This window comes from Engystomops pustulosus, chromosome 2, assembly GCF_040894005.1.
Source record: "Engystomops pustulosus chromosome 2, aEngPut4.maternal, whole genome shotgun sequence".
Taxonomy (NCBI): domain Eukaryota; kingdom Metazoa; phylum Chordata; class Amphibia; order Anura; family Leptodactylidae; genus Engystomops; species Engystomops pustulosus.
In genome coordinates, this window is record NC_092412.1 from 128387630 (window position 1) to 128414779 (window position 27150).

A 27150-nucleotide genomic window follows, 5' to 3' on the forward strand; every position below is an offset into this window, starting at 1 on the left:
TGTGTGCACCCAAATGATATAGAACTACACATTTTTTCTGTCAGAGACCTTAGAGCTCCTAGGGGCAGAAAAGAGAATTCATGTGGATTTTGCCCAGAAGATGAAGGACTGGTTCGGGAGTCCGGCTGAGCGAACCGCTTAGGACAGCTATGGTTTTCAAAGAAACAAACTGAGATTATGGTTAATTTTTATGCTGTTAAGTTTATCACCAATAAATAGCTGTGACCTTTTCTGCCCAACTGTAAGTTTTTTTGTCATCCTATCTTATAGTTATGTTTAGTTATATAAGGTTGATGGGGATAATTTTACAGGTATGGTATTATATATCTTATCTAAAGTGCCTTAATGTGGAGTTAAACTGTAACGTTTACTACCTCCCACTGTTAGCTAACCTTAGCACCTGCAGCGTTTGTCTGCTAGCAGGTGTTTTACCTTGTCCTTCTTGCTGCTCTTTCTCAGTTTATATTGGTTGCCATGAGAATCCATACCTCTACTCTGGAGAGAAGATGAGGGTGGGTGGATCTTGTTGGGAGGGGCACTGGAGATAAAAAAGTCAGATTTCAAACACAATTTTTGTCAACAAAAAACATTAAAAAAAAGTCAGAAAAGAGTTTGAACAAATACAGTGTACTGGAGGGACATCAGGGCAGGACTAGTGAAAACAATGGATTTTACAATCACAGAATCTAATACCTTATGTGGTGTCAGAACTACCTATTTAACAACATATTAATAACACCAAAGGTTTCATGCTAGTGAATCACATTTTATTATCACAATCAGTGTTCTATACTGCAAATAGTAGATGTTAATGTTTCCTTTCACAGAAAATAAGTAACAATCACTTATATTGGCAACATGGCAAGCAAAGAAATCACAGATAATAAAGTACTTAGTGAATATCCTCTATATCCTCAGTTTTATATAAATATTCTGGATTTGTACATATTTTAGGCAAAATTTTTAATTTTCATGCAATTTTTGCACTTTACTACTGTTTGCTGCAAAGTTGCATGAAGGTGGTAGTGTGTATGAATTAAAACGTTATTCTGGTTTTCATGGTGATTTCTGGGAAAAAAAAATATTTTGACAGAATGTAATTTTTTATTTTGTGCCTTATATATTTTTAAACACATTTGTGGATCGCAACCAAATATGGCACTATTTTTGTTTTAGCATTTTTGGGAGTGTAAATTCTTGATGTTGTGTATTGTGGTATATATAAATCTGCTCACTTTTATTATTATTTTTAAATCCCTATTTGTGCATAAACCTCTACTTTGATGTTAGTTTTATGTAAAAATTTATGTTTTCATGGCATTTTCAATGCACTTTTTGTTTAATAGTTTGTGTTGGCACAAAGTTATAGGAGGGTGGTACAAGGTACAAGGCAAATGCATATTATGATGATTTATCCTTGTGAACATATGACTGATGAGGTATCTGTGAACTCTACACATGTCCATCTATTACATTTAGGAGATGTGAAGGTAAATATTGAAGATACAAAAAGGGTTTTATTGGTCGAATCACCAAGAACCCCGGTACTGTATAGTCTGCCCAAAATTCATAAGAGTTAGAATAATCCACCCAGTTGACCCATTGTATCAGGGTGTCAAGGTGTTTCTTAAAGATAGTAATATGACGACAGACCTGTTTGTAAATGAAACAGACTGGAATAACCTGCTGAGATTTGAGAGTTGATTAAATCCCTACCCTATATCCAGATGTTAAGGATAAGGAGAGTTGTAGATGGCGAGTCACAGCTCCAATAGAGATTGGACACTACGGAGGATAGGTTATTACAAACTCCGTAGGACGTCGGAAGATGGGCTTACATTTGTTTCCACTTACACGGAGTCCAGCCATTCTATTTCTAACATAATTAGAAAGCATTGGCCTATTTTACAAAATAGCCTAGGACAATCAAATATATTTTGTGATCCACCATTGTTCTCATATAGACGGGTGAGGAATCTAAAAGATGACCTTGTTAGGTGAGACATTGGTCCGTCTAAAAAAAGTATTCAGACCTTTCTTTCTACCTCAAACAAGGGTGTTTCTCTCGTCTCAATTGTGTGAATTGTAAAACTATTGTTAAAGGCAATACATTCATTGACACATAATCAACTGTGAGACACTGAAGGGGTTAACTGTGGATGGGCGGTATGTTTCCCCTAGGTTTTGCTTCTATGCAAGGCCTTAGTGCTGAGGTGGGTTGGCCCAGCACCTTGGACGCAGGTGATGGGTGCAGACTAATGAGCCTGGATAAAATCACTCAGCAGAGTTGAGTGTGTTGTCTCTCTGTGGAAGGAGGCTGAGAGGACACAGCCCTGACCTCTGTGCCTGGAGCAGCCACGTGATCTTTGTATAGTGTGAGTTAGTGAACTATTTGTATAGTTAGCACCCTGACGGGTAGGTTTTTTTTGTTTATTTATTCATATACCTGAATGTAAAGGCTGGTTTATTTTTGCTGCAATAAACGCAGGCGAGACCTGTTTGGACTGTACCACGGTGTCACTGTCTTGAACTGCATCACAGCACCCCGCTACCACGGTCTCTACCGGGCCAAATCTTCCACATATGGTGCTTCGGATTGCGGGCAGTTCAAAAAGACATACACCTGAAAGGCTCGCTACATCCTGCAACATTGCATGGCCTGGGTGAAAGCAGCAGGCAAAGTGCAGGATAAAGCCAAGATGGAGGACTTTATTAAATACCTGCAAGAGGAGGCCAGAGCTAATCGGCAGCAGCAGCAGGAAGAGTCCCAGGCTAATCGGCAGCTGCAGCAAGCCATGCTCCAGCAGCAGGAGGAGAGGTCCCGACAACAGCAGGCAGAGTCCCGAGCCATGCTACAGCAACAGCAGGAAGAGTCCCGAGCCATGTTCCAGCTGATGATGGAGAAGTTTTCTGGCATTATGGCAGCACCGCAAGCGACGACTACTGAGGGGTCCCATACTGGTTTGCAAGGGTACCCGGTTGTCCAGCGTTCCGCACGGGCTGCAGTACAAAAGGCTCTACAAAAGATGACGGCGACCGACGACGTGGAGGCTTATCTCACAGTGTTCGAGCGAGTAGCTGAGCGAGAGGAGTTACTGGCTGAGCAGTGGGCAGATGTCCTGGCACCGTTCCTGACCGGCGAGTCGCAGAAGGCTTACTACGACCTGAGTGAAACGGAGGCCCGTAAGTACCCCCAGCTAAAGGCGGAGATTCTGGCTCGTCTCGGGGTCACCGTTCAAGTTCGCTCCAGCCGGGTCCACCAGTGGGCTTACTCAGAAAAATTACCCCCACGCTCCCAAATGCATGACCTGATCCATCTTGTCCGGAAGTGGCTACAACCAGAGGACTGCACCCCCGCACAGATGGTAGAGAGAGTGGTCCTCGACAAATTCACCCGTTCTCTGCCCTCTCGGCTCCAGCGGTGGGTTGGACAGGCCGGTCCCACAAAAGCTGAGGAGCTGGTGTCCCTAGTAGAGAGGTATCAGGCTACGGAGAACCTTCTACTTACCTCTCCGACACGAAGCAGTGCCAGTGACAGGGGCACCAAACCAGCTGGTAAGACTGCTACTGCGGAAAAGGGGAGACATGTCAGGTTGGGAGGGGGTTCTTTGGGGGGCGTGGATACCCAGAAACCCAGTGAGGCTCGTGACAGAGGTCATGGCCGTATCCAGTGTTGGCGGTGCCATGAAATGGGCCATATTGCTGCCAACTGTCCACTGTCAGTGGAGCCAATGGACTGCAACCAGACCCGGCGAGTGTCACTGTTTGCCCGGCCAGTTCTGGCGGCTGAGTCAGTCACGGATGCAGAACCCCAAGTATGCATGGTCACAATCGGTGGTCACACAGTGGAAGCCTTGCTAGACACAGGGAGTCTGGTCACCCTGGTGCGGGGAACTTTGGTTGATCCTGGACTATACAGTGGGCGGAGAGTGGGAGTGTTGTGTATACATGGGGACACTCGCGAGTATCCCACTGCTGTCATCAACCTACATACCCCTTGTGGTACTGTTACCCATGAAGTGGGGGTGGTGGGGACCCTTTTTCATGAGGCTATTATCGGCAGAGACTTACCGGTGTTTTGGGACCTCTGGAGACGAAGACCCACCTCAGGTGCTGTTGCAGATATTGGACATCAGGTATGTCCGGCCTTGGCCCCTGAACCCTTTGAGGCCGATGTACACACACCAGCAGTAGGGGTGACCCCATGTGATGAATTCTCTCCCCTAGAGGTCCTAGCTGGTGAGGTCGAGGGCCACGAGGAGGTGTCTGACGTGCTGGACCTTGAGATTTCCCGTGAAAATTTTGGGGCTGCACAGCTACAGGACCCTACCTTGGTTAAAGCACGGGAGAATGTTAAGGTGGTAAATGGGGTACTCCAAATACCAGGGGCTGATAAAATATACCCCCGAATGGTGATTATTGGGGAACTGTTGTACAGGGTCGACCAGATACGGGGTGAGGAGGTTGAGCAACTTGTAGTACCCCAATCTCACCGTAGGCTGGTGCTAGAGTTGGCACACAAACATGTGCTGGGAGGGCACTTAGGTGCTGAGAAGACCCGAGAGAGGATCCTGCAGCGATTTTTCTGGCCCGGGGTATGGGAGGAGGTAAACCGGTATTGTAGCTCCTGCCCTGAGTGTCAACTTACTGCCCCGGTCTCCCACTTCAGGAGTCCTTTGGTCCCGCTACCAATCATAGAAGTGCCCTTTGAACGGATTGCAATGGATCTGGTTGGCCCCATAGTCAAATCCTCCAGGGGGCACCAATACATCCTAGTTATCCTGGACTACGCTACGCGGTATCCCGAGGCGATTCCATTAAGGAACATGTCCTCCAAAAATATTGCTAGGGAGCTGTTCCAGGTGTTCTCACGCCCAGGCCTCCCCAAGGAAATCTTGACTGACCAGGGTACCCCATTCATGTCTAGGGTAATGAAGGAGATGTGTAAGTTACTACAGGTAAAACAGCTCCGCACCTCTGTGTATCATCCTCAGACAGATGGCCTGGTCGAGAGGTTTAATAAGACCTTGAAGGGGATGCTTAAGAGGGTGGTCAGCAAAGATGGGAAGGACTGGGATTGTTTGTTGCCCTATTTGATGTTTGCCATACGGGAAGTTCCCCAGTCCTCCACGGGTTTCTCACCCTTTGAGCTGTTATATGGCCGTTCCCCACGTGGGCTTTTGGATATAGCCAAGGAGACCTGGGAACAGGAGAGGACCCCCCACCGTAGTGTGATAGAACACGTCTCCCTTATGCAGGACCGCATAGCGGCGGTAATGCCCCTTGTAAAGGAGCACATGACAAGGGCACAAGAGGCCCAGTCTAGGGTCTACAATAGGTCAGCCAGACTCAGGACCTTTAACCCAGGCGACAGAGTGCTAGTTCTGGTGCCCACCGTGGAGAGCAAGTTCTTGGCAAAATGGCAAGGACCATATGAGGTCATGGAGAGAGTGGGGAAGGTAACCTACAGGGTATCTCAGCCGGGGAGGAGGAAACCCGAACAGATATACCATGTGAACCTCCTAAAGCCATGGAGGGAAAGAGAGTCCCTGATGGGGACACCGGAGGTAGGTGTACCCGATGCCAAGGTGCCTGAAGTACGGATCTCGGAGTCCCTCTCCAGGGCCCAGATTCAGGAAGCGAAGGAGTTTGTGCTCCGAAATATGGATGTGTTCTCTAAGTTACCGGGACGTACTTCAGTCATCAAGCATGACATCATAACCGAACCCCACATCCGGGTACACCAAAAACCCTACCGGGTCCCTGAAGCGCGCCGGCTTGCCATATCCGAAGAAGTCAGACAGATGTTAGACCTGGGGGTTATCGAGGAATCTAAAAGTGACTGGTCGAGTCCTATTGTGTTGATTCCCAAACCTGATGGTTCCCTACGGTTCTGCAATGATTTTAGGAAGTTGAACGAGGTGTCCAAATTTGATTCCTATCCCATGCCCAGGGTTGACGAGTTGATAGAACGACTTGGACAGGCTAGGTTCTTCTCCACCCTTGACCTGACGAAAGGGTATTGGCAGGTACCCCTGACTGACAGGGCTAAAGAGAAGACCGCTTTTGTTACCCCTGATGGGCTTTTTCAGTACGTGGTACTCCCCTTTGGGCTACATGGGGCTCCCGCCACATTCCAGAGGTTAATGGATCTCGTGCTAAAACCTCACCGGAGTTATGCCTCGGCCTACTTGGATGACATCATAGTCTATAGTAACGACTGGGAGAGTCATCTAGCCAAAGTACAAGCAGTGGTAGACTCCCTGAGGGCGGCAGGGCTGACAGCGAACCCCCAAAAATGTGCACTGGGTCTGGAAGAGGCCTGTTACCTGGGGTACCGTATTGGGCGAGGGGTCATCAAACCCCAAGTAAATAAAGTAGAGGCGATCCAGCAGTGGCCACGACCTTTGAGCAAGAAGCAAGTGAGGGCTTTTCTGGGCATAGTGGGCTATTATCGCCGATTTATCCCCGATTTTGCGACAATAGCGGCACCCCTGACTGACCTGACCAAAGGTAGCAGGGCGGTGATGGTAAAGTGGAGTGAAGAGGCTGAGGGGGCGTTTCAGCGACTTAAGACGGTTTTGTGTGAGGGACCGATACTGATCACCCCTAACTTCACCAAGACCTTTATTGTGCAGACTGACGCTTCTGACGTGGGCTTGGGGGCTGTCCTGTCCCAAGTAGTGGAGGGTGATGAACATCCTGTGACATTCCTGAGCCGCAAGCTCACACCTCCTGAAAAGAACTATAGTATAGTTGAGAGGGAGTGCTTGGCGATAAAATGGGCTCTGGAATCCCTGAGGTATTATTTGGTAGGGCGGCAGTTTACACTAGTGACTGATCACTCTCCCCTAACCTGGATGAGCCAGGCCAAAGAGAGGAACGCCAGGGTCACAAGGTGGTTCCTAATGCTCCAGAATTTTAAATTCACGGTGGAACATCGAGCAGGAAAGCTGCATGGGAATGCCGATGCCCTGTCTCGTACCCACTGTCTGATGGCCAAAAGTGTTCGTCCCCACAGGGTCAAACAGAGGGGGAGGGTATGTGAGACACTGAAGGGGTTAACTGTGGATGGGCGGTATGTTTCCCCTAGGTTTTGCTTCTATGCAAGGCCTTAGTGCTGAGGTGGGTTGGCCCAGCACCTTGGACGCAGGTGATGGGTGCAGACTAATGAGCCTGGATAAAATCACTCAGCAGAGTTGAGTGTGTTGTCTCTCTGTGGAAGGAGGCTGAGAGGACACAGCCCTGACCTCTGTGCCTGGAGCAGCCACGTGATCTTTGTATAGTGTGAGTTAGTGAACTATTTGTATAGTTAGCACCCTGACGGGTAGGTTTTTTTTGTTTATTTATTCATATACCTGAATGTAAAGGCTGGTTTATTTTTGCTGCAATAAACGCAGGCGAGACCTGTTTGGACTGTACCACGGTGTCACTGTCTTGAACTGCATCACAGCACCCCGCTACCACGGTCTCTACCGGGCCAAATCTTCCACACAACATAATCTCACGTGTAATTCATCTTATGTGGTTTATTTACTGGAGTGCCCATGTGGACTGTGGTACATTGGTGAAACCAGTACTGAATTAAAAATGAGACTTAACAACCACAGACAATCGATAAGGGATATTTTGTGAAAGCAAAACACAAAGAATTCCAGTTAAGAGTATGTATAATTGTCCATGACCCACCACGTAGACTAGGAGGAGATAGATCTTAGAGTCTGCGTAGAAAGGAATTAGAATGGATACACAGATTAGATACATTGAAGCCGAAGGGACTGAATATTGAATTCAGAACCTGGGATATTGCTTAGAAATGATGGATGGATCCATTTTACCTTGTCAGAATCAGAGAAATATTTGTGTAATGTAATCAAGATAATAATTATTGTTGTATATGATACAAGCCGATTTATTGTTGTTTCTCTTCTCTCATAGATTTTAACTCACCTCACAATTGAGCACTTCATAATTATATCACGCTGAAGACACACTCGTTGCGATATCACCACAATAGGATCAAGTATTTACTGTATATGGTTGTTAATGGGAGTATATTGTCAAGATTACCGGGGGACTGTGATTACCGAGCTACACTGCTGCAAATTGGCTCCTTTATAGGACCGTCTCAGGGATATTTCCTTGACCCTAGATATGCACCCAATGGACTATAGACCATTTTTTATTTTGGTTGTTGTTGGGGTGTCTACTCCAATGGTACCTATGGAACCTAGCACCGATAAATATAGGCACTTTGTTAAGTGAATGAGATATATTCTCATTTTTTGAATCTAGGCCACTATGTTTATGAAGGTATTGTATTATGTTAGATAAAAATTGGAAAAAATTGGAAAAAAAACCTCTTTCTTGAAAAAAAGAAGCCTTTTATTTTATGTTACTTATATACAATATCCTTCTTTGACTTGCTTCCTGGCCCCATCAATGAAGAACAAAGTAATACAAGTAATTCCAGTTAAAACTGCACAACCCAAAAAATTAATTCTAATTCTTGCTGTCAATAGCCTAGAGAAGTAAACAGAGAAGAATAAGGTGAGCGTTAATGAAGATGATTACTAAAATGTATTACTAAAACTGCTAGGACAAAAAGCCAAAGTTTGTATTGAAAAAAACCTGTAAGGCCCCATAAAACAGAGGTTGGTTTTCTTCTGCAAAGTAGTTTTCTTCAGTTCTGCCTTAATTAATTCTAAGATCTGCTGAAAACAATGTTCTTCCTTGATTTTGCTGTAATTGCAGCACAGAGCAATTAACAAAAAGTGCTTTACTGTTGCTCTTTCATTTTTTTAAAGACAATTGCCCGGTTTATGACCGTTACTGGGATGCAGCTAATAGTTTTCACTACTTCAATAGGAACAATATTACACAGATTAAGGACTGACCCTATAAAACCCTTCTTCTGCTCTTTCATCACATTTCCCTTTTCATTTTTTCCTTTACTCTCTATCCATTTAAATTACATTTTTTAATAAACCAGATGCTATATCTAAAGTGAGGTACGAAGGGGTTTCGAGACAATTTAGGCCTTCTGAAAAAGTTCTATTTCTTTGTTAATGTTGTATCATTTTGTAATGTTCATTTCTAAATTCAGTATCATCAGATAATCTTTATAAAAATTGTTCTGGCATTCTACAGGTGTAGAAATGGCTTCTAAATAAACATTACAAGAGTGCATCAAAATTCAGGTAAGAAAAAAACATACACCCTATAATTTGAAGAGGTAGAAAGAAATTGTGAACTCTATATATGAGTAGGGCTGCCATCAGGGGGTTTACTGGAACTCCAGTCACAGGCATGGCCAGTATTATAAAGAAAGGGGGCTCAATGACTGGAGTTCCCTGTCCCCCTGATCAATTACACCAGTGTATTTAAGATGCAGATGCAAATAATCATCAAACTCATTCCAGTCCCCCAAGAAGGCTGATCTCCTTTGAAATGCAAATGCAAGGGAGAACAGGATAATGCAGTGAATCTCCATTGGTAATTGTTTAACAATAAGGCTGGAATAGCTCTCCAGTTCAGGACTGAGCAGGGCAAGGATCTGTCTTGTCATACAGGGTATCAATATTTAAGAGCATATAGACTAAAAGCCCACTCTGCAGTAACCAAACCTCTTATTAGCATAGAGAATCAGAAGGCTGGACTCACCTTTGCTAAGGAACATGCTGCGTGTTCCCTTTTTTTGGTTTAATTTATTTGGATCGGACGGGAAACATTTTTTTGTCAAAAAACTGGGGAAAGAAAGAAACCATAGAAGTCATTGAAAGGTGGTGTAAGAAGTGTCATTGTTTGTGGATGTTTTCTGCAGAAGGAGTTGGAACTCTATACAGCTACATGGCAGAACCTTTTTAAACATAACTTGGTACCTATCCATGCAGGACAATGTCCTCTGTCACACAGCCCAATGGGCAAAGCAGTTCCGTGAAACTCTAAATCTGATAGAAAAGCTCTGAAAGATCCATGGTGGCAAAGTTATGGCCAAGAAACCCCTAATTTTTACAGAACTGTGGAAGGGACTGGAAGAAGAGTGGACCAAAGTCACACGAGAGCAGTGTGAGATGACCTGTGGCCACGGATGTGCTGAAGTAATTCAAAGCAAAGTCCTATAGACTTCCTACTAATTGGTGACCACTGTAACATTCAGAAACTTTAGTTATAATCTTTCTTTGTCTACAGTCATTGCTGTTCTCTAGTTATGATCATCACATTTTTTTCAAAATAATGGTTTTATGTTGATATACTTTTGTAATTTTGTAAAATCTTGTGGTTTTGTGGACCCTTTACAAAAAAAAATCCATCAAAGAAGATAACATTATTCCTGTAAAAAATCGAGTGATCATTCATTGAGTATTATGGTTAATGATTTATAATGAATGTTTCTATATTGTCTATATTTAATCATAGTGTAGGTTTATACAGTCTCAATATTGTGTGTATAGATATATATATAGGCGGTCCCCTACGTAAGAACACCCGACTTACATATGACCCCTAGTTACAAACGGCCCTCTGGTAATTGGTAATTTACTGTACTTTAGCCCTAGGCTACAATAAACAGCTATAACAGTTATAAAAGGTGTCTGTAATTAAGCTTATAACAACCCAACAATTTTAAAGTCCAATTGTCGAAGAGACCAAAAAATGTTGGCTGGGGTTACAATTATAAAATATATAGTTCCGACTTACATACAAATTCTACTTAAGAACAAACCTACAGATCCTGTCTTGTATGTAACCTGGGGACTGCCTGTACTATATATATGTACAGGCAAATGCAATCAGGCACAATTGAATACCATAGCAGCACGTACAGGCACCTCACTGAGTGTCACGTGCACCTAGGGTGAAAATCATATCTGCTATCAAGATTCCTAGTGTTAGGCCTCTTTCACACTTGCGTTGCAGATCACATCAGAGTCTGATCAGAGAGCAATCAGGGTTTGGTCAGTGAAAAATTGACAAAGTTCAATCAGTTTTCAGTCAGTTTATTCAGTGTCTCAAAAATGCGTGAAAAAGGCATTGCACTTGCATTGGACTTGCATGTGTCTCAGAGTGCAATGCATCTCCATAGACTTGTATGGTGCGTTTTATTATGCTTGTAACTTGCAAAAGTAGAGCATGCTGGGATTTAAAAATGCGTTAAAAAAGTGTGTGTGTGTGTGTGTGAAAAAGAATGCAAGTCTTAAAAAACACATTGATTACAATGGGTCAGAGTGCAATGCAAGTTCTACGCGAAGAAAGCACGAAGCACGCGCAGAACACGTGCGTGAAAAACGCACGTGTGGAAGGGGCCTAAGAGGCATGGAAGCCAAATGGCTCTACCTTTGCTCTGCCTTCACATTCCACATCCCTTAGAAGAGGTAAATGTGAGGACATATGGACTATGGGCTACTGTGGTGGCTCGATGACTGCTGTGGGGACTCTTGCTGACTCTCGATTTTTGGCTACTGTTTGGTTACTTCAACTGTTGGCTTATGAGGAGGCACTATTACAATATTGTCTACTGTGGGGGTACTGTTGCTATATCTTCTACAGTGGGAACCTTGTTCCTGTTGGCTAACGAAGGGAACAGTCGGGTCCGTATTACCATATTGCTGCTGTAAGGGCACTGTGACTTTATTGGCTACTGAAAGGCACTATTACAATATTGCAAACGGTGTGGCACTGCCACTATATTGGCTACTGTAGTTTCATAATAATGATCTCTAGGGGAAAAGTTTTCTGTTTTTACAGATTTCACTATGGGGTCTAAAATGGTATGATCACATTGATAACAAATTAATAATCATAAAACATTTTTTAAAACTTTTTAAACTTGTTTGTTTTGTGCATTTAGTTATAACTGGTGTGTTTTTTGCTGCATGAACGAAACTCTTCATTTATACTTTATAGACCTTTTCATCACTTTTTATTAAAATTTTTATGTGTTGCATATGTTGCATAAACATTTTTATGTTTTTTTCATTACAGGGTTCATGGCAGGGAATAATTTTTTTAGATTGGGCATTTTGGGAGGTGGGGATACCAAACATATTTATCATTGTTTTTTTTGTTGTTGTAAGGAAAGAGATTTGATCTTTTAGGGTTTATAATTCTTTTTTTTCCCCTTTTTTTAACCTTTTTAGGCCTCCTAGGATACCAGAACCCCACGGGGTCTGATATCTCATACAATATACTGCATTCCGGTAGTGGAGGATCTAATTCAGATTGTTCTGACTAATTCAGATTGTTCAGGGGAGCTCAGAGAGATTGACAATTACAGCCAATATGGTAGCTCAATTGAACCCCCTGCATGGTGGTGTTATACATCCCACACATGCATTGAATGGAGAAGGTTTGTGGGTTTATATTATGCTTTATTATAAAGGAATCCCTAAGTGTTGTGGTTATATCCTAAAGTATTTAGATTTTTTTAATCATGTTGCATTTCCCCTCATTGCTTTTCTACACTTCATCAGAGAACATTATTATAAGGGGTGATCATAGGGTACTAAGATGTGAGGGGTTCTAGTCTTAAACTGTAAGAATAAAAGCAAAAACTGTAAAGAATATAAAGTCTTTTTACCTGTTACTAGGATCATCATAATATAAAACGACTGTAAACTATAACATGTTATATAGAATCACAGCTGGAAAACATAACAAGTTATAAAGATTAACTACAAAATGCAGGTTTTTCAGGTAAAATTCTAGTTTGAAAAGGTAAAAAACACATGGATATAAACCTTTATACAGACTATAATTCTCTAACATGGGGAAAGCACAACCTGATCCTGAAGTAGAACTTTGCTCAGATGACCTTTAATGAAATAAATACTTCAGGAAACTTGTTAAGGGTGGTATTTAATTAGATGCTATTGTAATACAGAAGAAATAAATCTGACATGTCTATTTTAGTACAAGACCACTATAGCAACGAATGGAGTTTTAATGTTGTTTTCACTGATAATATTTTGATAATGAGAGTTGTGCTAGGTCGATGCTATCAATTTAGATATTAAATACCTTGTCCTAGCCATAGACCTAGGTATCAAAAGATCTTTGGAAAAACCATTCAGATATTTGTATATTGTAATGAGGTCTCCCCTCAGTTGCCTTTTTTCTGCGCTGAATAATCCCAAATTTGTAATCTAACATTGTATATAAATCCCCCTATTCCCATAATAATCTTGGTTGCTCTCCGCTGCACCTGTTCCAGTTCTATTATGTCAATTTTATATATTGGTATCCAAAACTTTACACAATATTCCATGTGTGGTCTGACCAGTGACTGTGTAAGGAAAAAAACTAGATCCTTATCATGAGAATCTATTCCTCTCTTTATACATCACATAATTTTATTTACTTTATCAGCAGACACCTGGCACTGAACTAAAACCAAGTTTACTACCCACCAATACCCCCCAAGTCTTTATATCCATCAGTTTAACTAAGACATTTATTATTTCATATATAATTTCATATATAACTTAAACTATACTTATTATCTATGCACTGGGATGCCTTAAGGAATTATCTAAACCTTTTTGCTCCTATGGTTACATTGCTGCCTTATACGCAATGGAAGAGTCCAGCTCCCACCCACTTCCAGCTGTCCGTGCCCTCTGCTCGCAATAAGCTAGCATTTGCAATTATTTCAGGGCCTCTACGCCACTGATGTGGGGCAGAGACCCTGATAAATATGCCACAATGCCTTGTGCGCCACAAATGCAACAACTCTGAGGAAGTCGCATGACTGCGACGTAACGCGTGGGGTGCCTCTGGCCTCAGGTCCCGGACCACATTGTCCCATCAGATACCTTCTTCACCTAATGCCATTATAATTGCTCGATCTTGCCCTGTTCCTACCTTCACCTCTTAGGACGCCCTTCACCTTTGGGGACTTATACAGGATTACATGGGTATTGGTATAGGGTGTTTTGGCATGCACATTGTATCATGTATTGACTTTATGCATAGGAGACTGGTGTCTGTATACTGATTGACCTGTGGCCTGATGTGGTTCTCTTTTACCCATATTGATCCACATGTTTTTGTGTATTTGTACACTCTTTTAAATGTTTTTAGATTTGAGGTGTGACACCCTCTTTTTGGTGTGCTTAGAATTTGTTGCTTAATAAAATTTGTACTCATTTCAGCCTATACACACCGGCTTTTTCTTTGTCTGAATCAAATAATAATAGTTTTCATTATAACCCCCTTCCAATATTTGACGTAGTAGTATGTCACGGGCGCAGTACTACATGCAGCTTCTGGCACCGGCTGCTGATTCCTCCAATTGTGGGTGTTAATCCCTTACACGCCAGGGTAAGGTGCTTCTGATGTGTGCGCCGCTTATCAGGGGGGTCCAATCCTCTAATAGCAGCCCCAATAGCAGCTCCAGGCAGGTCCCAGCTGTACACAATACCAACAATAGTAATCAGGACCATATTCACCAAAAAAATCACAATACATGAAACAATAAAATCCAATAATCAATTTTTATTTTTATTCCCACAAGGTACCAAAAAGGACAACACAGTTTAAAACATCACTAAAATACACAACAACAAACACACATAAGCGGTGGTGGTAAGTAGTTACACAATTAAACCTCAGTAGGTATAGGATTAAATATACAAAGTACAGTGCATGTCTCTATTAGAGTACCCAGACCCAATAGTCATTTCGCCCAAAAAACAAAAGGGCATTACATATACATTAGCTGTAGCACACTAAGCATTAAAATGTGTTAGGTGAATGAGAGCTTGAATAAGAGCTTTAACAAGTAATTTATGGAGTTGTACTATGATTTAGGCCTCTCAAATTGACTTGCAATCTAAACAGGTCCTTCAAAAGTATGATTTTGTGTTTTTTATGAAAATGTGAAAAATTGCACCTTAAATTCGAAGCCTCATTGCATCCTACAAAAATGAGAGGATGCATAAAAAACAATGTCAACATAAAGCAGACATTTAGTAAATGTGTCAAAAAAGTGGAAAATTTAGAATTGTGAAAATTGCGAATTTTCACCAAATCTGTTTTTTTTTTTATAAATAAATGCAAAACATTTCAACAAAATTTTTTCACCTAACATGAAAATCACCGGGATATGTTAAAGCATTCCAAAGTTATAACCACTTATAGAGACATATGTCAGATTTGAAAAAATGGGCTATGTCAGAAAGGTTAAAAGTGTCCTTGGCAGCAAGAGGTTAATATTGTAATAACCAAATAGCGCAAAAATCATTACAATTAAAATCAGCCTTTCTAAGATTTGCACTGCTGATTTTCTTTGTTTCCAGAAATCACTTGTGAAATAAATAAATTTATGTGCAAAGAACAAGGTTATATTTGAAGTAAGATACAACAATGCTATCCTTTCAAAGGTATTTTTATCCTTTGGGTTTTGTCCTGTTCTTCGCACTTGCGGCATTGAATGTATACATTGTGCTTTCAGGAGAATCACTGCTGGGAATTTGCTGATCTTTGTACATTTCAGAGACATGACATATAAAGGTGATTTTCCACAAAGCAATCCTTGAAATATATTACTCACCTTTAATGATTACAGCAGCAAAAGGGATACATCAAACATGGTATAAAAAAGTTGAATTATTTAGACTCTAAGTTGGAAAATTATTAAAAATTATAGGTATCTTATCTAAAAATGGTTTCGTACAGCGATTTTTTAGTAGCATCCAGAAAATTAAAAAATGGGTATACTCCAAATGGCAAGAACAATGTCCGGGTTTAAAAAACGCAGACGTAAATAAGATGCTCTCTAAAGTTGCAATATGGACACGTGACTAAAGCAGCCCATACAAATGAAATTAATTTCTGCAGGAATGGTCATCTTCCTAATGTATTTAGTGGGCTTCCTAGTATTTCCAGGGAGATAAGCCAGAGGTGTCTGGTGGCAGCTCACTGGGTATGATCTAGGAGGGATTAAGGTATCAATTATGTCTAAACATGAGTGCTAATGACACACATGATTTAATAGCATGGTAGAACTTTTTGATAAAACAATAGCTTTAAACTAATTGCAATCTATGCATCTATGTATTATTTTTAGGATTGCGTTACTAAGGAAGAAAGTATAGCACTACAGGATTTAAAGGCAAATAAATTGACATAATTAAAGCCAGTAGATAAGGGAGGGTTATTGTACTATGAGACAAAAAAGACTATGATATAGAGATGGAGAATTTATTGTGAGTAAACAAAACATATCTGTTAGAGATTAAAGAAAAGAGCGGATGTCCATGTACAAATAACTGTAACATTTTATTAGTTCATATAAATACACAAAGTATAAACATAAAAACAATTAAAAAGCACTGAACGTGCATACAAAGTACCCTAGTCCCCAGTGCACAATAATAGATGGATATGAAGAGGTTAATACAGGTTATGAGGCGTAATAGTCAAACATGGTAATCTGAATAAATAGTGTGAAACATAATATAGTTCATATAAAGTCCATAATATATAACCTGTAAATTACCTGGGTAAGGAGTATCAAATAGTGGCACTGGGGGCACAAATCCCCACGCGTTTCGCCTGGACCTCCAGGCTTCCTCAGGGGTGAGGTGGTAATGTGGGGGCACAGTATAAATAGTTTGCCCAGCCCTCATAGCGGCATGAGAGGCAGCTGTGATCAAGCGCCAACCGGAAGTGTGCGTTCCATATGGACGCGATGCGTGTCAAAAGGCCGGAAGTGATAGTCAATCACTTCCGGTATCATGAAAGGTAAGAGAAGCAATTTGTGGCGCACGCGCAATTGTGGCGCACGCGCGGTTGGCAGAGCATTATTTGTGGCGCATGCGCGACTGACACAGCGCTGTCAGATATTATTAAGCCCATTCACACATACTCATACAACAAGCGATTTTTGCAGTGGCAGAGATAATTTAAATCTATAAAGTGCTAGTGCAGTTGATTAAAAACTGTGAGAGTGGGGGTATAAGGAGGACAATACAATAGTGTATAGGTAATAAGTGATGAATAAATCTAGATATATATATGCAACCTTAAAGAATCCTTAAATAATAAAAAGGGAAGTTACAGACAAAAGTGTATATGTGTTGTACTGGATATAAAAGTATGAGGTAAGTATCAAAGGAAGTATAAAAAAAAAAAAAATTGAAAAGTATGGTGAGTAGGTTGAAGGTAAGGTGAACAGGATGGGCATGTAGGGCAGGGGCTATGAGGGCTGGGCAAGAACGAGAGAAACATACTTAGTGCATTGATAATAATTATAATCAATAGTATACTGTAACAAAAAGAAAAACATTTTTATATATATATATATATATATATATATATATATATAAGGATAAATAATAAAACACTGAGTACATATAGCCATGAAGCTAAGAGGAGGAGGCTAGAGAATAGGAGCAGAGAGGCGGGAGGGGAAAGAAAATGGAGGGTAAGGGAACAGATCGAGGGGTAAAGGAAGAACAGCGGGTATCGGGAGTAGCTAATGGGTATGGGTAAAAAACCTATATTGAGAACAGTCCAATATGGAGAAGAATACGGTATAAACCAGTTGAATCAGATCATAATGGCGTGGTGTAGACGTTCCAGTCCAGTGTCCGTATTTAAGTCTTGAGGTGAGGGGACGGGGGCCATCACTTCCATGTGTAGCGGGGCAGGATGGTGTAATAGGGGACAATAACGGTCAAAGTGGGAGCAAAACCTAGTAAGATGGAAGAAACAGATCGAGTATTAGGAATAACGTCACAAACATATATATCGGAGTAACATGTGCAGTGGGTGTCCATAAGGTATATAAAAGATCGTACATTGTGGCTGTAAAGTGAGGTGACTTAGGAATAAGTATGACGGAGTATACCTATAGATGTAGGAGGTCCAGAGATAATGCAGTTAGGAGTAATACTTATAGGGGACCAAGGAGTGAAACAAAATACAAAGTGAAAAATAAAAATAGGATAGTGAGTGTGAAGGTGGCCAGTTTAATCCTTATAGAAACCTGTGTAAAGTAGGTCTTCATTGAGGCCCAGTGGGGAAAGTGCATCGAGGTGATAGATCCATCTGGATTCAGCTTTTAACAGTTCCTTCGTCTGGTTTCCTCCCCTGGGGTTCCAGTGGATCTTCTCCAGGCCATATACCCTTAGGCTGTGGTTTGAACCATGGTGTACCTGCAAAAAATGGGTGGCTACAGAAGACAATTTTTTGCCCCTGGCGAGATCATTTGACGCCGTTGTAATGGAGGACAGGTGCTGCTGTATGCGTCTTCTCAGTTCCTGTCCTGTCTGTCCCACATATATCATCGGACACGAACATTGTAAAAGATATATCACATTTTTGGTCCTGCAGTTGACATAGTCACGTAGCCTAAATTTAGAGTGGTTCTTTGGATGAAGAAATGAATCTTTGGAGGCCACCATGCGGGGACAGATAGAGCAGTCCCCGCAGGGGAACGAGCCTCTTAGTCGTAGGCCCGTGCCGATGGATGTTGTAGGCCTCTGAAAATGGCTGGATGTGAGTGCATCCTTCAGATTTTGAGCTCTTCTGGAGATTAATTTCGTTTTTTTTGGAATATGTAAATGAAGTCTACTATCGCTAAGGAGGATATCCCAGTTGTTTTGTAAAATTTGGTAAATGTCCCTCCACTGATTGTTGTAGGTGGTGACGAGACAAGGTTTGGAATCAGTGTCTCGTGCAGCTGGCTGTAGTAGATTCTGACGTTCACTATCCCTAGCTCTCAAGAACGCTTTTGAGATTACCTTCTTGGGGTATCCTCTTGTTCTGAACCGATCAGTGAGGTCCTTCGCCTGGGCCCGAAAGTCCATGATGTTACTGCAGTTACGTCTGACTCGAAGGAATTGACCCACGGGAATGCTTTCCCTAAGATGTTTGGGGTGAAAGCTGGAAAAAGAAAGCAGATTATTAGTTGCAGTGGGTTTTCTGTAGAGTGAGGTCGAGAGATGGGTTCCTTCCATCTGTATTTTCAGATCCAAGAATTCCACTTGAGTTTCCGATATTGAACATGTCAAGAATATCCTCCAGGGGTTCGAGTTCAAATCCCGGATGAAGTCAATACAAGTGTCCCGGTCCCCCCGCCAGATCAGGAGGATGTCATCAATATATCTATGCCATCCCATAACGTGCGTCTTATAGGTGGCCGATTGGTACACGATGCGCTCCTCCCACCAACCCAAAAATAGGTTGGCGTAGGAAGGAGCGCACCGCGCACCCATGGCCGTTCCCGAGACCTGCTTGTAATAGGTTCCATCAAAGGTGAAGTAATTCTGGTATAAAACCAGGGACAACAGGTCCACAATGAATGAGTCATGTCGACGATCTAGAGAGACTTCTTTGTCCAAGAAGTATTCAATCGCCTCAATACCCACCTGATGATTAATGATGGTGTAGAGCGATTCAACATCTAATGTAACCAGGAGTGTATTGGGCGGAATATGTAGGTCCTTGATCTGTTGGATCAGATGGGTTGTGTCTCGTGTAAAAGCAGGGAGTTTAGTGACCATGGGCTGTAAGAAAAAATCAATATAAGAGCAGAGCTTCTCATTAAGACCCCCAATTCCAGACACGATTGGCCTACCTGGTGGTTCCCGTAGTGACTTGTGAATTTTGGGTAACATGTAGAACGTTGGGGTCCTGGGGTCCTCGACAGTCAAAAATCTGTGCTCTTTCTTATTGATAATACCCCGAGTCAGGGCTGCCAGTAGGGTGCGATCAATTTTATTTTTAAACACCTGTGTGGGGTCAGATGGAAGGGGTACATAAAATTCACGATTGTTCAGTTGTCGTTTTGCTTCGGTAATGTATTGTTGTATTGGCCAGATGACAATATTACCGCCTTTGTCGGCCTCTTTGATGAGAAATTCTTTGTTGTTCCGTAATCCCCTTATTGCCACCCGCTCCCCACTGGATAAATTCTCCATTTGGTTTTTATCCAATTTGAGATTTTTGATATCACTCATGACTCGATCATAAAAGATCTGGATCGCAGGGAAAAGTCTAAAGTTGGGTGTATTTTGGGAGGGCGCTCTTGTGGGGAAAGGTTTCCTACCTGAAGAGATCTCATTTTCATCCTGTAGGTCCATCAAATCCCGCAATACACGTCTATCGTTTTCGGGAAGGGCATCCATCAAGGTTGGCTGGTGGTAGAGTAATTTAAACGTCAGCTGTCGGCAAAAGAGGTATACATCTTTTGTTAGTTCGAATTTATCTAAAACATGCATGGGTGAAAACGAAAGACCTTTTTGCAGAATATCTATTTCCGTTTGGTTAAGTTGGTAAGAGGATAAGTTGACAATTTGTAGGTTACCTGTAGTGTTCTTTTTGCCGCGTGCCGGTCTATCCCTTTTATAAGAGGGTGACCAGTCTCGGTGCCTAGGTCCCCTCTTTTTGTTTGTCGCCCTCTGGTCTTCATCCTGTGAGGATTCCTGATCGCTGGTATTGGATGACGGGGGTTCACTAGGAGTTTGATATGCATGGGAAGTATTTCGATTATGTCGAAAGCGTCTTTTATTACCTTTATGATTCCATTTATATACATGGTTGTTGTCATAATCTTTTTTGTCCCTTGCAAATTTCTCTCTTTTACCCCTGATGATCTCTTTCTCATACCTATCAATGGTGTCTTTCAATTTAGATTGAAATGGGGTAATCTGGGTCTCCTGATCAAACTTCTGTAGATCATTTTCAGCTTTTCTAATCCGTTCCCGAATTGAGATAAGTAAGCCTCTATCATGGTCCAATAACATATTGATTAAAATTATCGAACATTGGTGTAGTCCCTTTTCCCAACGTTCCTTCTCGGTAACTTCGACCTCCCAAGAAGGAAAAATATGGATCCTCAGGCCTCTAGGGGACATCTTAAGTTTGTGGTATTCCTCGAGACTCCTGATGTTCCACCAAACTCGGGTTAGAGCTTTGTGGGCTTCCAAAAGTTCTTCACTCACAGATTTAAAATCATCATCATGTGGTATCGTTGGGGTATCCTCCTTATACCCCCACTCTCACAGTTTTTAATCAACTGCACTAGCACTTTATAGATTTAAATTATCTCTGCCACTGCAAAAATCGCTTGTTGTATGAGTATGTGTGAATGGGCTTAATAATATCTGACAGCGCTGTGTCAGTCGCGCATTCGCCACAAATAATGCTCTGCCAACCGCGCGTGCGCCACAATTGCGCGTGCGCCACAAATTGCTTCTCTTACCTTTCATGATACCGGAAGTGATTGACTATCACTTCCGGCCTTTTGACACGCATCGCGTCCATATGGAACGCACACTTCCGGTTGGCGCTTGATCACAGCTGCCTCTCATGCCGCTATGAGGGCTGGGCAAACTATTTATACTGTGCCCCCACATTACCACCTCACCCCTGAGGAAGCCTGGAGGTCCAGGCGAAACGCGTGGGGATTTGTGCCCCCAGTGCCACTATTTGATACTCCTTACCCAGGTAATTTACAGGTTATATATTATGGACTTTATATGAACTATATTATGTTTCACACTATTTATTCAGATTACCATGTTTGACTATTACGCCTCATAACCTGTATTAACCTCTTCATATCCATCTATTATTGTGCACTGGGGACTAGGGTACTTTGTATGCACGTTCAGTGCTTTTTAATTGTTTTTATGTTTATACTTTGTGTATTTATATGAACTAATAAAATGTTACAGTTATTTGTACATGGACATCCGCTCTTTTCTTTAATCTCTAACATATATAGTTTTGGATGTTCTCGCTAAGACCTCTGACCCTCAATCTTATGAATAAACGTAAACAAAACATATCAAAACTTTTAATTTAACTCTACTGATAAACATAAAAAGGAATTGATTTGTTTATTAGAAGGTTCAAAGGAGCAGAAGAAGTTCAAATAAGAAGTTTAATTATCTATTAGATTCCCTAAGATTTCAGTAATGTACTACTTACCTAAAGTACCAAAGTACAGGCGGTCCCCTACTTAAGAACACTCGACTTACATACGACCCATAGTTACAAACGGACCTCTGGATATTGGTAATTTATTGTACTTTAGTCTTAGGCTACAATGATCAGCTGTAACAGTTATCACAGGTGTCTAATGAAGCTTTAGTGTTAATATTGATTAACACAGAGACCAAAAGAGTTCTGGCTGGGATTACAATTATAAAGTATACAGTTCTGACTTACATACAAACTCAACTTAAGAACAAACCTACAGACCCTATCTTGTCTGTAACCCGGGGACTGCCTGTATAGGAATAAGCCCCCTGGGTGCCCAATTGTTTTGGGAATCTTGTATTTACCTTGTTGCATTTCTGAATACTTTATTTTACACTGTACACATGAAGTAAATTTCAGTTAAATAAATTTTTGGATTTGGAGATATATTGGCAGAGGTTGTTGGTAGTAGGTTTAGGGAAAGGAATTATAATGAGTATTTTCTAAAAAAAAGCTCATGATGAAATGAGACAGGAAGATAAAGAAAGGAAGGAAATAAAATTACCGTATATGCTTGAGTTGAAGCCAACCCGAGTATAAGCCAGGGCACCTAGTTTTAACACAAAAAACTGGGAAAACCTATTGACTCAAGTATAATCCTAAGGTGGGAAATGATTGTTCAAGCCTCCCCAGTATAAAGCTAGCAAGCACATGCCCCCCCCGTGTATAGCCAGCAGCCCCCCAGTATATAGCAAGCCCCTGCCCCTAGTATATAGCCAGTACCTACCCCCTAGTATATAAAATCCCAAAAGGTATGATCTTTTTTGGGGATAGAAGTGGTTAAAGAGCATTGTAGAGTGGAGGATATTAATTTAAAAAATTAAACCAAGTTTTTACAACCCAGTGGCCTCAATCTAGATATTGATATGAAAAATTTTCTAGATTGATTTAATTGTATATGTTGTATTGTTATTATAAGGATACAGTAATTAACTCAAGAACTGCCATCAATCTTTTAAAAAGTTGCATATCAGCAACAAGACATCTTGGGGCATATTTATCAGGACCTCTGCGCGTTACTGTCCCCATGCCAGTGCACTCGCTGCCGCCGGTGACTTTTAAGTCTTTTAAGCCGCTGGCCCTACCTGCCACGAGCACTAGCGTATGATAAATGTGCCCCATTGTCTTGATTGTATTTCATCTCTAAGAAATTCTCACTAGAGTATAGATGGGACATTCATTAATAAGGAAACAGGGATTTATAGTAGAAATGTTGTTACTCCATGTAACAGTGGAGTATATTAGTGTGAATTTATATATCTTGTTACCTCATATATAAAAGTGTTTGAATTTAGTATAGAAACTGGTGTATAGTAAATCTCCTGGATAGTGAATATATTTATTATATATTTTAAAACGCTCAGAAGAATCCACATTGCATAGAATTTGCTGTGACTGCTTACATTTGATCCTTTCCCATAATGCCTCTTGTTTCATGACGGTTTGTCCAGAGAAACGGCATTGCCATGTGTACTCTTGTGGCATGCACTTTTGCTTATTTCTTTCTCGCTTGTTTTGAGAGCCAATACATTTTTTCTCTTGACAATCCCTTTGTCTCAAACTTGAAGGGGTTGCAACATTATGTGGACGATGTTTTCTTTGCACGAGAGGGACCAGAAAACTGTTTTTTGGAATTTGTGGAATACTTGAATTGTCATAATCAAATGTATTTGTGTTTCGCTGCTGTTTATGGTGGGAAGGAGTTAGACTTTTTGGATGCAAAGGTCAAAGAGATAGGTGACAGACTGCAAACATCGGCTTATAGAAAATCTACTGCTACCAACTCTATACTTCATTTCAATAGTTTCACCGAACGCATACTAAAAATAGTTTGCCATACAGCCAATTTATTATAACTCAAGCAAAAGAACTAGAGTAGATTACTAGATAGAGGTTATCCTAAAAAATGATTAAAAAGATCTCTACAAAAAGTGTCAAAAAAGAGGAGAGGGACTCAGAGAGGTGAGAAAAGATTAGCATTTTCATTTGAATTGAATCCTTGTGAGAAAATAATTTGTAGTCTTATCCACAGCTGGAAGTTCTCACTGTCAATCGCGCATTTATTGCCTTTAGCCATAGTCCCACCATTAGATAATCTCTTTTCCATAGCAGGCTCTATACCTCTTGATCTACTTGAGAGAGGTATCTCAAAAGGGAATTTTAAATGTGGACATTGCAACTACTGGTAATTTAATAGCCAACTAAAAGTGATTAACTTCAGAGGTCAAACACAAAAAGTCCTTTCTTTTATTACTTGTAGGTCCACTTATGTGGCATATATAGTCTTTTGTAAATATTACTATATTGGAAAAACTATACGAAAATAGTGCACACATTTTAGGGAACATTCAAAATCCATAGATGTGGATAATAGATGCCCTTGTCTTATTGAGCATGTAAGGAAGTGTCATGGAGGTAATTCTAACATCCTTAGATTTGCCGGCATTGAACAGGTAACTGCTAACCCATTAGGCGAGGATAGGAATCGGGCGTTGTTACGCCAGAGTGCAAATACATTATTAAATTCAATGCTATGGGCGATCTGGGGATAAATGACAAAAATGACCTCTGCGTTTTTTTGTAATTAGAATGTGAGTAAGTATTCCACTAGGTTAATGTCCATGCACAATTTCCCAATTTCCCAATGACAGCTAGTAAAATACCAAGAATTGAGTTAACTTTCCCATTGTTACGTCCCATTGTCTATTAATTAATTTGTTTTTAATTATCACATGTCGGTGTTAAGTTTTTCAGTGTGTGTTTTTGATAATAGTTTCACAGTTTTGAATACGATTTTCTGGACGATGCCTACCAGCAGCCGCGTTCAGAGATAGGTGAATTCAATGGCTTGAGAATGCGCTAGTTCAGCGCAAAACGGCCTCTCATTTGACACCGCACCTCTTTTGTACACTATAATACCAATAAAGTTTTATGCACAAGATTTTAGTGAGTGTCGTTTATCTAAGATTTGGATTTATATGGACTGCAGCTATTAAGCTGAGCACCAGTGTCAGTGCGTATTGGAGAGCACTGCCATAAACACGATACCACTTGATTACTGGCTGGATAGTGCTGGTAGTGCATTTTTCTCTCACTTGCATTGTGTACACCTTGTGTTATCGTTGTAGATAGGTGCAACAGTATGTGGAGGTTTTACTTATACATGTGGTTGCGGTCAAAGGACTCCTTCACTCACTGCACAGGTGAAGAATCAAATGAAAAGGCAAAGAACAGTTCCTTGTCCTGAGTACTGTAAAAACGACAAACACTCCTATGTTCACACCCTTGTGCAGATTATTCATACACTTGCTTAGATCTTCCCAACATGCAGAGTATAAATCATCCACCAAATGGAAAACATAGGCAGCACCATAGTGTATATTATCCAAGGGTATATATATATAAAATATATATTTAAAATATACTCACAAAAATACTTTATAAAAAGGCCTATAACGTTAAAAACCATGCATAGCACGTCAAACGGTCCTAGCCTGACCCAGGGTTTTGCGCAATTTCGACTTTTTCTACCGGTTCATTTGGTTTATTTGTAGTGGCATAGGTCTTGTCACATCTTGTCATGAAAACCACAGGAATTGGAACAGGAGGGTCGATGGCATTATACAATAAATGTAATTGTTCAAAGTTCGTACTAAAATGGATAAATTTTGAACTCAGCGTCAAATGTATTCCTACACCTGGTATGAATGTATGAATGAATGAATGAATGAATATAAGTTTTGCTGGGGTATACCTGGGAACGGGAGGGGGTATGCACAAAGCTATGTATGCGCCCTCTCCCCGTAGTGGAATAGGTTTGACAAAAGACAAAAAGGAATACAAGCTCTCTCCTCGTGCATTAAACAATGTCAATTTAGGAAGAATTTTTTCTTTATGGTTGGACTCTCACCTGATATGGTTGATCAAAGAGCATATATAATCAATCTTTCGAGAATCCTGGCAGCTTCTCCACAAGCAGGTCCCGTCCTCCGTGTTCCAGGGTCACCGGTGGATGGTTTCCAAGACGAAAAAAAATGTACTGCTGATATTCCAAGCTTGTTGGTTGTAGCGCCTCAAAAAGATATCTCGAACTTCCAATCTTAAAATTAGTCTCGTGCTTTACTTCATAAAACATAGATAAAAAATCGCAATGCGTTTCAGTTCTTCAGGCGAAACATAAAACTTACATTATGTTGTTCAGTATAAATGCATATACGCCGGAAATGTAGTCTCCAGTACTCTTAGATCACATCCAGTTTGGTCACAACGGTTCCACAACGGTTATCGGAGTGGAAGGTAATTTTCCAATACAACATTAAAATACATAAAAACAGGTAGAAAGGATTAATATAAACAGAGATATAAGAAAGTATAGGAAAGTATGAGAAAATGCGATCTCTTTATATTTCTCAGTGATCAAAAAGTTCACCGGAGTTCAGTGAAATCTTCCGTTCCGAACGAGACTAATTTTAAGATTGGAAGTTCGAGATATCTTTTTGAGGCGCTACAACCAACAAGCTTGGAATATCAGCAGTAAATTTTTTTCGTCCTGAATATGTCTTGGAATTGTCAGAAATTAAATAATAATAACATAATATGTAATTCAGCAGAAGATCTATTTGTGAAGGGACACACTCATTCAATATGAGTAGGTTTGCTTGTGTGGGTAACATCTCAGCCTGCCAATTTTGCTAAGGAGCACATTGTAAGCAACTTTGTGGGTGACTTACAGTTCTGTAAATCTGCCTACCATATATATCTCAGGATCAAGAGAATACAAAAACATGTTAGCAATTTTAATATACAGTAGTATGGTCATAATAAAATACATTAAAAAAACCAACATTTTTACAGCAATACTATGTAGAAAAATCACACCAAGGTGTGGCATTCTATACATACTAAACTATACATACATTATGCTAATCAAATACTAATGCTAAGGCTAATCAAATACATTATAATGTACAGTAAGAAAGAATATCTATCTTCCCGGCAGCTTGTGAACTGTGACAGCTTACCTTCTAAATATGTTCAGCCAAAAGAAAGTTGATAAATTTTCCCGGATACATAATCTAATATAAATGTGCTGTGCATGCTCTTTCTTGTGAAGATGTCTACCTAACACTGCAGGGTTTAGATGTTTTTCTCTTTCTT

The 27150-nt window shown here is 40.8% G+C and overlaps 1 protein-coding gene across 1 annotated transcript; it reads right to left on the minus strand.

Annotated features, from left to right (window-relative positions):
• Positions 1-19382: 19382 nt before the first annotated feature.
• On the minus strand, positions 19383-21264 carry LOC140117053 (uncharacterized). The gene is made up of 3 exons (XM_072133483.1): positions 21212-21264; positions 19586-20733; positions 19383-19514 (listed from the first exon to the last, which is right to left on the minus strand). The coding sequence occupies exons 1-3, from the start codon at positions 21262-21264 to the stop codon at positions 19501-19503; spliced, it is 1215 nt and encodes a 404-aa protein (XP_071989584.1). The 3' UTR covers positions 19383-19500.
• Positions 21265-27150: the final 5886 nt, after the last annotated feature.